The following is a 15,123-nucleotide window of genomic DNA, read 5'->3' as shown; positions in this document are numbered from 1 at the left end:
GGGATGATGCAAGACTTCTAACCTTCCAATTACTTTTCAGGATTCCAAGTCAAAGTTAGATAAAACATTTACGGAGAACAGAATCAAGCCAGGAAACATTGAAGTGATCATCAGCCTCCCCCCACTCCCTCCATCCCTGAGAGAAGAAAAAGAAGAGGTGTTTCATCTTTCAGATAGAATGTTAAAACGAGAGGCAGAGGAGGATGAGAAGAGAGGGAGAAGTCATAACACTGTCTCTGATGAGGGTTGGATTTGAAGGTGTTGCAAAGCAGCATGCAGTGTGTGTGTGTGTGTGTGTGTGTGTGTGTGTGTGTGTGTGTGTGTGTGTGTGTGTGTGTGTGTGTGTGTGTGTGTGTGTGTGTGTGTGTGTGTGTGTGTGTGTGTGTGTGTGTGTGTGTGTGTGTGTGTATGCATGTGTGTGTGTGTGTGTGTGTATGCGTGTGTGTGTGTGTGTGTGTGTGTATGCGTGTGTGTGTATGCGTGTGTGTATGCATGTGTGTATGCGTATGCGTGTGTGTATGCGTGTGTGTGTGTGTATGCGTGTGTTTGTATGCGTGTGTGTGTGTGTATGCGTGTGTGTGTGTGTATGCGTGTGTATGCGTGCATGCGTGTGTATGTGTGTATGCGTGTGTATGTGTGTATGCGTGTGTGTGTATGCATGTGTATGTGTGTATGCGTGTGTGTATACATGTGTGTGTGTGTGTGTGTATGCGTGTGTGTGTGTGTGTGTGTATGCGTGTGTGTGTGTATGTGTGTGTGTGTGTGTGTCAATACAAAATCCTGAAATAACCAATTACTTTAGCCAACACAGTTACCTCTTGTTCCTTAAATCTCCTACCCCTCGTCTTATCCATATTAATGTGACATATTCTTGACAATTTATGCTGCCTTCCTAATACTGTCTGATCAGGAGAAGACTGGAAAAGAAAATGAATTCTCTCTAATTGGCGACAAGAAGCGATGACGATGTTAGCCTTGTGCGGAAGAGAAACACTAAAGGTGTTAGATGTGGTCTTGATAGAAGAGAGACGGTCTAAGAACAGAAGAAATGAACCAGACAGAGGCTGAGAGAAACGAGAGGGAGTGAGGCAGAGACAACATAGAAAGAAGGTTAGGTAACCTTTGTGAGAAAGAAAAAAAGGGAGAGGGGAGAAAGAGAGAAAGTGAAGTGTGAAGAGTTGCTGTGTAGCAGCTCTGAAATGTTGATTACTCTGTAAAGGGCTGTAGACAGCATAGAATCTCCACCTCTCTGTCAATCAACATGACAGCATGGGAAGAGACGGTATAAACCTCAAAAAATTAATATGCAGCACTACTCAACTGCAGTACTTGATAAACAAAGTCTCATTTTAACACTGTCATTCTGTGATCAATTCAGAAATATACTGAACAAAAATCTCAAACGCAACATGCAAAAATGTTCAAAGATTTTACTGAGTTACAGTTCATATAAGGAAATCAGTCAATTGAAATAAACTCATTAGGCCCTAATCTATGAATTTCCCATGACTGGGCAAGGGGTGCTGCCATGGGGGGGCCTGTGAGGGTATAGGTCCACCCACTGGGGAGCCAGGCCCAGCCAATCAGAAATAGTTTTTCACCACAAAAGGGTTTTATTACAGACAGAAATTCTCAGCACCAACCCCACCCTTCCTCAGATGATCCCGCAGGTGAAGAAGTCGGATGTGGAGTTCCTGGGCTGGCGTGGTTACACGTGGTCTGCGGTTGTGAGACTGGTTGGACGTTCTGCCAAATAATCTAAATCTACGGAGGCGGCTTACGATAGAGAATTGAACATTCAGTTCTCTGGCAACAGCTCTGGTGGACATTCCTGTAGTCAGCATGTCAATTGCACGCACCCTCAAAACTTGAGTTATCTGTGGCATTGTGTTGTGTGATAAAACTGCAACTACATTTTAAAGTGACCTTTTATTGTCCCCAGCACAAGGTGCACCTGTGTAATCATCATGCCGTTAAATCAGCTTCTTGATATGCCACACCTGTCCGGTAGATGGATTATCTTGGCAAAGGAGAATTGCTCACTAACAGAGATGTAAACAAATGTGTGCACAAAATTGAGAGAAATACGCTTTTTTTTGCTTATGAGACATGGGACCAACCTTTTACATGTTGAGGTTATATTTTTGTTCAGTGTAGGAGAATCAGTAACCAAGGTCATAATTTCCCATGGTCAAAATAATGTATGTCAGCTGTATCAATAACCAATGTGATCAATTCCCATGGTCTCAGCATCTGTCCGCTGTATCAATAACCAAGGTCATAATTTCCCATGGTCTCAGCACATGTCAGCTGTTTCAATAACCAATGTGATCATTTCCCATGGTCTCAGCATCTGTCAGCTGTATCAATAACCAATGTGATCATTTCCCATGGTCTCAGCATCTGTCAGCTGTATCAATAACCAATGTGATCAATTCCCATGGTCTCAGCATCTGTCAGCTGTATCAATAACCAATGTGATAATTTCCCATGGTCTCAGCATCTGTCAGCTGTTTCAATAACCAATGTGATCATTTCCCATGGTCTCAGCATCTGTCAGCTGTTTCAATAACCAATGTGATCATTTCCCATGGTCTCAGCATCTGTCAGCTGTTTCAATAACCAATGTGATCATTTCCCATGGTCTCAGCATCTGTCAGCTGTTTCAATAACCAATGTGATCATTTCCCATGGTCTCAGCATCTGTCAGCTGTATCAATAACCAATGTGATCATTTCCCATGGTCTCAGCATCTGTCAGCTGTATCAATAACCAATGTGATCATTTCCCATGGTCTCAGCATCTGTCAGCTGTATCAATAACCAATGTTCCGACTCATTAAGAAATGAAAAGAGAACGAACAGCTCGGTCTTTCTCTTCAACGACTGTACATGAATAACTCACATGATGTCTTGAACGGTTCTCGGTGTGTGTTCAGTATTGGTAGATAGAGTACACCACAGGAGGTTGGTGGCACCTTAATTGGGGAGGACCCATTCGTTGTAATGGCTGGAGTGGAATTAGTGGAACGGTACGAAATACATCAGACATTCCATTGGCTTCGTTTCAGGCATTATTATGAGCCGTCCTCCCCTTAGCAGCCTCCACTGGTACATGTATTCCCAGACTACATATAGCTTATCACAGAAACCGTTTCCTATTAGGGCTAATTGAGCATTTTGAGTTGCTGATGTCTTTTCTTATGCAAAGTAACAAATATCCTTACGGAGCCTTGCAGCATCTACTACACTAAGCAGTACCTTTCATCACGCACAGGCTACCACACTAAATCTTATTTATGACTTTGGGCACTTTGAAAATGTACCCCCTGGGTCATTACTCACGCTGTCTTAGAGCAGGTAAGCCATGCTGATACCCAGCTTGTTGTGAGCTACTGATGTGCTGCTTTGGTTTCAGTTCCTGGCTCAGCCATCTATTTTAATAGGAGCTATGTAAATGATGATGATGTAGCATTGTGTGTGTGTGTGGTGTGTGTGTGTGTATCACATAAACAGTGAGCAGCAGCTGCAGGGATGGTGATATGAGGCAAGACAATAGACATATCTTTACAACCTCTCTGTGTCATTGGTTTCAACGGACTGTCAACATTGCAGAGGGGTGACTCTGTAACAGGTGAGAATGTAACGTGTCAGTGGCTGTAGATGTGGCTGCTTTCATGTCTGCGTTCATTTCAATGAACCTTTTACTGATGTGTGCTAAATCAGGGTCACACAGTGTAGTTTGAGACAAATGTATACACCTCACACACATGATAATGATTTGATTTGATTGAATGGGCAAATTAAAACAACTCTACCATGTCAGATATATATATAGTTGAAAAGTAATACATTTGGAGTTTGCATCCCAATATTACACATCACAGATGACTGTGACACCAGATTTTCAGCGTTTTTTTTGAAATAAATGTTTATTATGAAACATTCCACCCATGAGGCTACAAGGTCATTTGACTGCATGAAAGGACCCTAAGGTCAGAATCAATACGTCAGGACATGGACTCTACAAGGTGTCGAAAGTATTCCACAGGGATCCTGGCCCATGTGGACTCCAGAGCTTCCCACAACTGTGTGAAGTTGGCTGGATGTCCTTTAGGTGGTGGACCATTCCTGATACACACGGTAAACTGTTGAGCGTGAAGAACCCAGCAGCGTTGCAGTTCTTGAGACACTCAAACCGGTGCGCCTGGCACCTACTACCATACCCCGTTCAAATACACTTAAATATTTTGTCTTGCCCATTCACCCTTTGAATGGCACACAAAAACAATCCATGTCTCAATTGTATCGAGGCTTAAAAATCCTTCTTTAATCTGTCTCCTCCCCTTCATCTACACAGAGAGAGAGAGAGAGAGAGAGGCAGAGAGAGGCAGAGAGAGAGAGAGAGAGAGAGAGAGAGAGAGAGAGAGAGATATCCAGGAGAGAAGATTGAATCTCAGCTCTGTGGAGACAGTTGATATCAGACTGGTATATCTGTGGTACATCTGTTATTTTTGCTGAGGGAGAGGGCAGCCAAGATGGAGATTGAAAAGTATTTTCTGAGATAAATACCTTTTGGCCTGTACTGGGTCTGTCAGAATGACTCCCACCTCTACAGTCAGTTCTGATCAAATTACAACCTTTCCATCCTGATGGACCATTTCTGCCTACTAATATTGATAGACAGAAATACCTAGCGCAACCTTGATTGGAATACCTAGCGCAACCTTGGTTGGAATACCTAGCGCAACCTTGGTTGGAATACCTAGCGCAACCTTGGTTGGAATACCTAGCGCAACCTTGGTTGGAATACCTAGCGCAACCTTGATTGGAATACCTAGCGCAACCTTGATTGGAATACCTAGCGCAACCTTGGTTGGAATACCTAGCGCAACCTTGATTGGAATACCTAGCGCAACCTTGATTGGAATACCTAGAGAAACCTTGATTGGAATACCTAGAGAAACCTTGATTGGAATACCTAGAGAAACCTTGATTGGAATACCTAGAGAAACCTTGATTGGAATAGGGAATAGTCCACGTCATCGGCCCCCGGGGAGCAGTTGCTGTTGTGGTTTTACTGCCTTGCTCAAGGGCAGAATGACAGATTCTTCCACCTTGCCTGCTCGGGGATTCAAACCAGCGACATTCTGGCTACTGGCCCAATTCTCTTAACCGCTAGGCTACCTGCCGCCTGCTGGTGTGCAAGCTGGTGTGTGTGTGTGTGTGTGTGTGTGTGTGTGTGTGTGTGTGTGTGTGTGTGTGTGTGTGTGTGTGTGTGTGTGTGTGTGTGTGTGTGTGTGTGTGTGTGTGTGTGTGTGTGTGTGTGTGTGCATGTGTGTGTGTGTAATCATCGCAACAGAGGGAGCAGGGGCAACAAATGACCCATCAGCCAATAACAAGCTCAGCAGGGAAGTTTCTTTCAAATCAGGCTTCCCACACGACTGCCCCCAGTCTCCGTCTGTCCCAGACCAGACACACCACAGGGCACAGGTCTCACATTAACATCTGAAGAATAACTATGAACTGAGAAATTATTTAAATCTCCAATAGTCTGTCTGTTTTGTCCTGTAATTCACTCTCTTCTCCCTCCCCCCTATTCCTTACCCTATACCCCTGTCTCCCTTCCCCTCTATTCTTCACTCTATACCCCTGTCTCCCTCCCCCTCTATTCCTCACTCTATACCCCTGTCTCCCTCCCCCTCTATTCCTCACTCTATACCCCTGTCTCCCTCCCCCTCTATTCCTCTCTCTATACCCCCGTCTCTCTCTTTACCACTCTTTATTTTGAGTGTAAAATATTGTTTACATGCACTGTGTCACGACTTCCGCCAAAGTTGGCTCCCCTGCCTGTTCGGGCGGTGCTCGGCGGTCCTCGTCACCGTCCTACTAGAAGTTGGCTCCCCTGCCTGTCCGGGCGGTGCTCGGTGGTCCTCGTCACCGTCCTACTAGAAGTTGGCTCCCCTGCCTGTTCGGCTGGTGCTCGGTGGTCCTCGTCACCGTCCTACTAGAAGTTGGCTCCCCTGCCTGTCCGGGTGGTGCTCGGTGGTCCTCGTCACCGTCCTACTAGAAGTTGGCTCCCCTGCCTGTCCGGGCGGTGCTCGGTGGTCCTCGTCACCGTCCTACTAGAAGTTGGCTCCCCTGCCTGTTCGGCTGGTGCTCGGTGGTCCTCGTCACCGTCCTACTAGAAGTTGGCTCCCCTGCCTGTCCGGGTGGTGCTCTGTGGTCCTCGTCACCGTCCTACTAGAAGTTGGCTCCCCTGCCTGTTCGGGTGGTGCTCGGTGGTCCTCGTCACCGTCCTACTAGAAGTTGGCTCCCCTGCCTGTTGGGGCGGTGCTCGGTGGTCCTCGTCACCGTCCTACTAGCCGCCACCGATCCCTTTTTCGTTTGTCTGTTTGTTTTGTCTTATTAGTTGCACCTGTGTCTGTTTGTGTGCTTGATGGGCTTCCTTATTTAAAGTACGTTTACCCCGCCCTTGTTTTGTGCAGGATTATTCTTGTGTTACGCGTGTGCGTTATTTAGGTGTGTTCGTGTTCTAGACTTGGTACCCTGTGTTTTGGGTGGTCCATTTATTTCCGCGCCCTGTGTTGTGGGCCTGGCTTTTGTGCTGCATTAAAGTGTACATTTCCCTGTGGAACTCTCTGCGCCTGATTCCTCCTCACACACCGGCGTGACACACTGTGGCTCTCTTGAACCTAATATTGTGATACAGTTAAAAAACACACTAACACAAATTCACAAAATTGTGTGGGTGCAAACCAGGTCAAGCTAGTGACAGTCTCCAATCTCCCGACAGTCTTGCCAAGGTCCCTCTTCAAACCCATCCATTCAAACTAACAGAGCTCTGAAGGCCCTTCACGTCTTTACAGATGACTCAACTCTCAACATATGTATTCTTTTCTCCAAGGTTAGAGGTTAGAGAGATGAGGGAAAGCGAGAGAGAAAGAGATGAGAGAAAGAGACGAGGGAAAGAGAGCGATGGAGGGATGGTCATTGCGAGTGGAGTGCTTGTAAAAACAGACCGGATGAAAGGCGGTGGATTTTTGTGGCCCTGACGAACCCACCCCTCCAGCATCCCGTCACGGCTATGGTGTTGTGAACATGGTAACACAAAGAAAGCATATGCATTACATACTCTACAATACTATTGCAGAATGTACATGAATTATCGTGTAGGATGGAGAAAGACTTTCTGTTGACCCACCAAAATGAAACATCCAACTGTACCATGACCCAGATCCATTCAAATCACATCCATTTATATAGCCCTTAGTACATCAGCTGATATCTCAAAGTGCTGTACCGAAACCCAGCCTAAAACCCCAAACAGCAAGCAATGCAGGTGTAGAAGCATTTAGAGTGTAATAGTTACACATGATAAGAAAAAGTCCAAAGTGAAAACTAATTTGAATAAAACAAGTTGATGGTTGCCCTGGGGATAGCTCCCCCGCAGATGTAAGGTAATAAGCAATAGAATTCTAGTGTAATAAACTAGGTGGTTTGTTCCTCACTAAGTGCATTCGGTCCTGCTTTCCGAAATGCTTTCAACCTCTCGTGGCACTATGCGCTGCACTCTCTGCTGGTTACTCCCACACACTTGGCCGTGCGCAAGTGTACACACACACACACACACACACACACCCACACACAGACACACACACACAATCTGCCAACCATGGCCTTTATTCTCTGCACTTCAATCACTGTGGTTACCATTGATTAACATGTATATGCCTGCATTGTGACGTGTGTGAACGCGTGCGTGTGTGTGTGCGCCACTACGTATAGAATAGCTGAACAGGTGTACTCTCTCAACCTGCCCCAGGTGGACCTGCACCAAACCCCACCACGTCTCTCTCAACACACATGCCTCTGAAGTATGAAACAGCATCTGCTTGAAATGTAAATGCTGCCACGAACTATACTCCAGTATGTGGGTGAATCTCCATGTTGAGGATGTAGATGGGCATAGTATCTTGGGAGAGATAAGCAGGTTGGGATCCACCAAATTCAAATGTGAGTGGTTGATTATCTGTAATCATACTGTCATCTGCAGCACGGACAGATAGGAAATAAACAGAAATGTGATAGTGATGTATTGTCTATGAATGAAAAGGAGGAGGGAGTTTACAGTGAAAAGGAAAAATAGATACAAGTACCGGTCAAAAGTTTGGACACACCTACTCATTCAAGACTTTTCCTTTATTCTGTCTATTTTCCACATTGGAGAATAAATGTGAAGACATCAGAACTACAAAATGCCTTGTATGGAATCACGTCGTAACCAAAAACTATTAAACAAATCAAAATAGATTTTAGATTTGAGATACTTCGAAGTAGCTACACTTTTTCTTGATGACAGCTTTGCACACGCTTGGCATTCTCTCAACCAGCTTCATGAGGTAGTCACCTGGAAGGCCTTGTTAAAAGTTAATTTGTGGAATTTCTTTCCTTCTTAATGTGTTTAAGCCAATCAGTTGTGTTGTGACAATGTAGGGGTGGTATACAGAAGATAGCCCTATTTAGTAACAGACCAATTCCATTATATGGCAAGAACAGCTCAAATAAGCAAAGAGAAACGACAGACCATCATTACTTTAAGACATGAAGGTAAGTGAATACAGAACATTTCAAGAACTTTAAAAGTTTCAAGTGCAGTTGCAAAAACCATCAAGCATTGTGATGAAACTGGCTCTTATGAGGACCGCCACAGGAAAGGAAGACCCAGAGTTACGTCTGCTGCAGAGGAGTTCATTAGAGCTACCAGCCTCAGAAATTGCAGCCCAAGTAAATGCTTCACGGAGTTCAAGTAATAGACACATCACAACATCAATGGTTCAGAGGAGACTGCATGAATCAGGCCTCCATGGTCGAATTGCTGCAAAGAAACCCCTACTAAAGGACACCAATAGCAAGAGGAGACTTGCTTAGGCCAAGAAACACGAGCAATGGACATTAGATCGGTGGAAATCTGTCCTTTGGTCTGATGAGTCCAAATTTGAGATTTTTGGTTCCAACCACCGTGTCTTTGTGAGACGCAGAGTAGATGAATGGATGATCTCTGCAAGTGTGGTTCCCACCATGAAGCATAGAAAAGGAGGTGTGATGGTGTGGGGGTGCTTTTCTGGTCTGTGATTTATTTAGAAATGAAGGCACACTTAACCAGCATTGCTACCACAGCATTCTGCAACGATACGCCATCCCATCTGCTTTGTGCTTAGTGGGACTATCATTTGTTTTTCAACAGGACAATGACCCTACACACCTCCAGGCTGTGTAAGGGCTATTTGACCAAGAAGGATGCATCAGATGACCTGGCCTCCACAATCACCCGACCTCATCCCAAACCATCTCAATTGGGTTGAGTTGGACCGCAGAGTGAAGGAAAAACAGCCAACAAGTGCTCAGCATATGAGGGAACTACTTCAAGACTGTTGGAAAAGCATTCCTCAGGACCTGGTTGAGAGAATGCCAAGAATGTGTAAAGCTGTCATCAAGGCAAAGGGTGACTACTTTGAAGAATCTCAAATATAAAGTATATTTGGATTTGTTAAACACTTGTTTTGGTTACTACATGATTCCATATGTGTTATTTCATAGTTTTGATGTCTTCACTATTATTCTACAATGTAGGAAAAAAATCACCCAAAAAACCAACCCTTGAATGAGTAGGTGTGTCCAAACTTTTAACTGGTAGTGTACCTCAACACAAAACATGTAAACCGTATACATTTTAAGGAAAAATACAAACATATACAAATTCATTTCATAGTAATACTGAGCTCAACGGAACAAGTTTACACATTAATAAACGAGTGCTACACATTTGTGGTGAATGTGATGCTTTCCCCTTTATATAACCTGGTGGAATGTGCTGCATAAATAGCCATTATTACGGTCTTCATCAATGCCAGCCGAATTGAGAGTAAGTAACCTGCGCTGTTGATCCGATTAAGACAAAATATGTGAGAGTAATCACACTGTCTCTGCTTTCTAGGGCCCTGCGTATCTCCTGTATGAGAACCAGCTGCAGTTCCACAAGTGGAAACAGACGGCTCCGCAGCTACAGAACATAGCTTCCCTTTGATGACTACACACCATTTGAGGCCATTTAACAGCCCACGTCTCTTTAAACCCCCCTGTCGCGAAGACTTCTTGCCCGTTAAGGTTCATCAAAGGACTAACATTGCTGTGGAGAAGACTGAGGGGGTGAAAAGATTACGGCTGAAATGTCCTCCAGATCACAGTCTCATCAGAGAGCAGCCTGCAACGGCGGAGAGATGACACCATTTTGTGTCCTGACAGATCTGTTCCAACATTTTGGAAAATAATTACCTGTGATCTGCATCTACACACTCCATTCATCATCATCATGGTCATCAGATCCAACTCTGACCTCACAATGGGCTCTATTTCAAAACGGTAGAATACAAAACAAGACAGCGCCATCATACTGTTCTTCTACACAGCTAATGGTACCAGCTCGTCACACGTCACCTCACATCACACAGGGTGGAGAGAAATAGAGGGAGAAAGAGGCCGCGGCACTTAGATGAGGCAGAGACGGAGGAAGGAGGAGGGGATTGAATAGGATGGACGGTAAGGGAGACATGGAAGGAGACGGCAGAGGGATGACAGAGGTCAATGGAAGAGAAATAAAGGAAGTGAATGGAGGGATGACTATGGAACTTTGCCAAGCCAAAAAAACGGTGTTCCATAAGATGACGCAGGTTAGACAATGGCAGATATATAGAGGTGGGAAAGATTAAGAAAAGGAGAACCTTTATGCAGTGTTAAAGATCTGTCCCACAGACGGGACTTGACACCGGACCAAGTCTTACCTTGATGTTGTCAAAGGAGGCCTTGTTAGTGACGTCGTAGAGCAAGAGGAGAGCTGGGGAGAGATCACAGACACAGAGCATATCAACAGGCTATCTACGGATGGCATCCACGAGAATCACTATCATAAGACTTGACCGGAAGTAAAAGTCAAACAAAGGAAAACTTCCATTTGTGGCCTTTAAAACCTTTTAAATGGATCATACATTTTTGGCGCAATGTCATGAAATTAGAACAGAATATAGAATAGTGCAGAACCTGATTGTCTATCTGCGGTTGGAAATTCTGAATATGTAATCAGCCGAGCCAAAATGATCATGTTTCAACCACAGTAAACAAAGCCCACTGATGGCCTGAACCACAGTGATATATCATCATTCATCAATACATAACATTCATAATGTCATTTCCACCTCTGAAGTCAATACACAATAGTTACATGACAGCCTTTACATAAGCAACTATAGTATGCATTGGTTGAAGCTCAATCTTAAATTCCCCACCATCATATCTAAGCCACTATGGCACCAATGTCGATGAAAATTCACAAATGAACTTGATTGGAGGTACACAACACACTCTTCGCCTCAGGGTGGTGAGCATGAGGGACGTCAGAAATGTCAAACATATCTCAAATTCTAGACGTTGGATTAAAATGAGGCTACAGCATCAATAAGGAGACCATTAGACTTAGATCAATTTAGACTAAATACGTTTGTATGTGCAACAGTTTTGATTAAATTCACAGTTTTACCGCTCACGTGCACATTTCTGTCCAATAAAAACCAATGATATGCTACCTTTTTGTAGCATTTCTGTCAATGCTAACAACTTTTCAGACAAATCTTAGACCGCATATGGCTGGAATCATCTGCTTAAACTGCTGACCAGAAAACTTGTGTGTAATCAGAGCACAGACAAGATAGTGGACGTCCTTGGCTGCTATTATAGCCAGTTAGATACACCAAACTTTGGGAACTTTGTGAAAACTGCCATGCTGCTAATTTATAATACATGCACACACCAGAACAGACGCGTCGCTGTTAGAAGATCCAGAGCAATTTCTAGCGCTAAACTCGTGCATTAATTATGCAATTTTCTTCTTGTCATTATGATTCAACTTTGTGCTGACTGATCAACACAGTGTCAAGTTACTTTTTAGCGTGTTCCAGAAGTCGCCATCCACAAGTAAAAAGAAGCAGGCGTGCGGGTTGCACACAAAGCACCTCGGTAAGACAACATCATTGCTTGCAGGACCTGTGCGCAGTCAAAAGAAAAACACCATGCTTGCTAACCTGGTTAGCTATGTTGTAAAACCAACTGTTAGACAAAAACACATTTTAACGAGCAAGAGACATAAAACGTTCAATGAGTGAATAAACAAAGACGTTATGGAACAAACGTGTTCCGTCTTCACCAGACTGTCCATTTAAATAGTGCCAAGTTAATGTATCTACAGAATAACAGTGTCTGAAGTGTAACGGTTTGTGTCACCACCCACGAGCCTTTGGGTTCATTGAGCATCGTTGAATGACAAGAGACAGACAGTGTGACGAGTACTAGTTTGCACGTCTTTCATTTTATTTAACCTTTATTTAAACATTGAGATTAAAAATCTATTTTACAAGAGAGCCCTGTATATATTACAATAAAAACCAGAATAATAAAACATACACATATGTGTGTGAAACAATATAACTCAACATACAATAACAAAATAAACATATTTAATAAAAGCAAATCACATTCAACTACATAGAGTTCCTCAATCAATAATTTAAAACTGCCTGAGTGGCACCAGCACACGTAACTGCAGTGAACTCTGCAGATTGTTGCACAAATTAGGGGGGACGCAGATTTTCCCAAATTGTGGAAGGGTGTGTAATGTAACAGCAATATTTAGACTTATGGATGTCACCCGTTCGATAAAATACGGAACGGTTCCGTATTTCACTGAAAGAATAACGTTTTGTTTTCGAAATGATAGTTTCCCAGATTTGACCATATTAATGACATAAGGCTCGTATTTCTGTGTGTTTATTATGTTATAATTAAGTATATGATTTGATATTTGATGGAGTAGTCTAACTGAGGGGTGGTAGGCAGCAGCAGACTCGTAAGCATTCATGCACTTTCCTCTCTTAGCAATGCTTGAAGCACAGCGCTGTTTATGACTTCAAGCCCATCAACTCCCGAGATTAAGCTGGCAATACTATAGTGCCTATAAGAACATCCAATCATCAAAGATGTATGAAATACAAATGGTATAGAGAGAAATAGTCCTATACTTCCTATAATAACTACAACCTAAAATACTTTTTGATTTTTGCGTTTTTGCCTTTTTTTAAACCAAATTGAACAAGTTTCATTATTTATTTGAGACTAAATAGATTTTATTTATGTATTATATTAAGTTAAAATAAAAGTGTTCTTTCAGTATTGTTGTAATTGTCCTTATTACAAATATATATAAAAAAATCAGCCGATTAATTCGTATCGGATTTTTTTGATCCTCCAATAATCGGTATCAGCATTGAAAAAAAATCATAATCTCAACATCAGCTGTGTGGAGGAAACTGTATGAATCAGACCTTCATGGTCGAATTGCTACAAAGAAATCACTACTAAAGGACACCAATAAGAAGAAGAGACTTGCTTTGGCCAAGAAACACAAGCAATGGACATTAAATCGGTAGAAATTTGTCTTTTTTCAACAGGACAATAACCTAACACACCTCCAGGCTGTGTAAGGGCCATTTGACCAAGAAGGAGAGTGATGGAGTGCTGCATCAGATAACCTGGTCCCCACAATCACCTAACCTCAACCCAATTCAGATGGTTTGGGATGAGTTGGACTGCAGAGTGATGGAAAAGCAGCCAACAAGTGCTCAGCATATGTGGGAACTCCTTCAAGACTGTTGGAAAAGCATTCCTCATGAAGCTGGTTGGGAGAATGCCAAGAGTGTGCCGAGCTGTGTTATTTCATAGTTATGATATCTTTACTATTATTCTACAATGTAGAAAATAGTAAAAATAAAGAAACCCTTAGATGAGTAGGTGTGTCAAAACTTTTGACCTCACATAAGGGTTTACAAGAAATTGCTCCAAACGGACTTAGCTAGACTCTCCTTTCCTCAAAACAATTAGGAATGAATGTTTCCATCCATCCAACCCCCTCCCCCTCCCCCCTCAACCCGCTCCACAGCTCCCTATGGCATTTCACGCCCAATTTATTTATGGTTTAATTAATTTATTCTGTTTTAGTTTTAGGGGGGTGGGGAGGGGGAACAATTCCATGAAGGGTGCATAATTAACTTATGGCTGGGGAGAAGGAAGCCGTAGCCTGCTCCATTTCGCTCACTGATAACACAGCCATGGCTTTTTACACACCACCAGTGGTGGTGGGGGGGGGGGGGGTCTGTCTCCTGGAATAAAACAGCCTTGAACAGAACAGACAAGAACAGTACAGACCAACAAACTAGAACAGAAAGGACCAGATCAGAACAGTCCACAACAGAACAGACCAAAGCAGAACAGACCAAAACAGACCAGACCATGTCTGAATGCAGTCTTTTTCAGCCTCTAACAGATGAGGGAGGGAAGGAGAAAATTTAAAAATCCCTCTCCAATCAAATGAACTCTCCTGAAACAGTGGGAGGAAGAGGGGAAGGTTCCGGTGGAGGTTCAAGGGAACTAAAGTTTGGTAAACTGTTGCTCCCAGGTGTTCCTAGTCAAATCCAATCAAATTTTATTGGTCACATACACATATTTAGCAGATGTTATTGCTGGTGTAGCGAAATGCTTGTGTTCCTAGCTCCAACAGTGCAGTAGTATCGAACAGTTCACAGCAATACACAAACCCAAAAGAATGGAATTAAGAAATGTATAAATATTAGGACGAGCAATGTCGAAGTGGCATTGACTAAAATACGGTAGAATAGAATACGGTATATACAGTTGAAGTCCGAAGATTATACACCTTAGCCAAATACATTTAAACAGTTTTTCACAATTCCTGACATTTCATCTTAGTAAAATTTCACTGTCTTAGGTCAGTTAGGATCACCACTTTATTTTAAGAATGTGAAATGTCAGAATAATAGTAGAGAGAATGATTTATTTCAGCTTTTATTTCCTTCATCACATTCCCAGTGGGTCAGAAGTTTACATACACTCAATTAGTATTTGGTAGCATTGCCTTTAAATTCTTTAACTTGGGTCAAACGTTTCGGGTAGCCTTCCACAAGCTTCCCACAATAAGTTGGGTGAATTTTGGCCCATTCCT

At 43.1% G+C, this 15,123-nt stretch overlaps 1 protein-coding gene across 1 annotated transcript in view; it reads right to left on the bottom strand.

The window, feature by feature from the left end:
- The window catches only part of LOC135505069 (ras-related protein Rab-26-like), a 128,852-nt gene that overhangs the window by 34,047 nt on the left and 79,682 nt on the right, over positions 1–15,123 (bottom strand). Inside the window, exon 5 of the mRNA XM_064924133.1 lies at positions 10,841–10,893. Coding sequence (XP_064780205.1) covers positions 10,841–10,893 — 53 coding nt within the window. The remainder of the gene's footprint in view (positions 1–10,840; positions 10,894–15,123) is intronic.

Source organism: Oncorhynchus masou, chromosome 18 (genome assembly GCF_036934945.1).
Source record: "Oncorhynchus masou masou isolate Uvic2021 chromosome 18, UVic_Omas_1.1, whole genome shotgun sequence".
NCBI classification, from domain to species: Eukaryota; Metazoa; Chordata; class Actinopteri; order Salmoniformes; family Salmonidae; genus Oncorhynchus; species Oncorhynchus masou.
The sequence above is the reverse complement of the archived record's forward strand: the minus strand, read 5'-3'. Positions and strand labels throughout refer to the sequence as shown.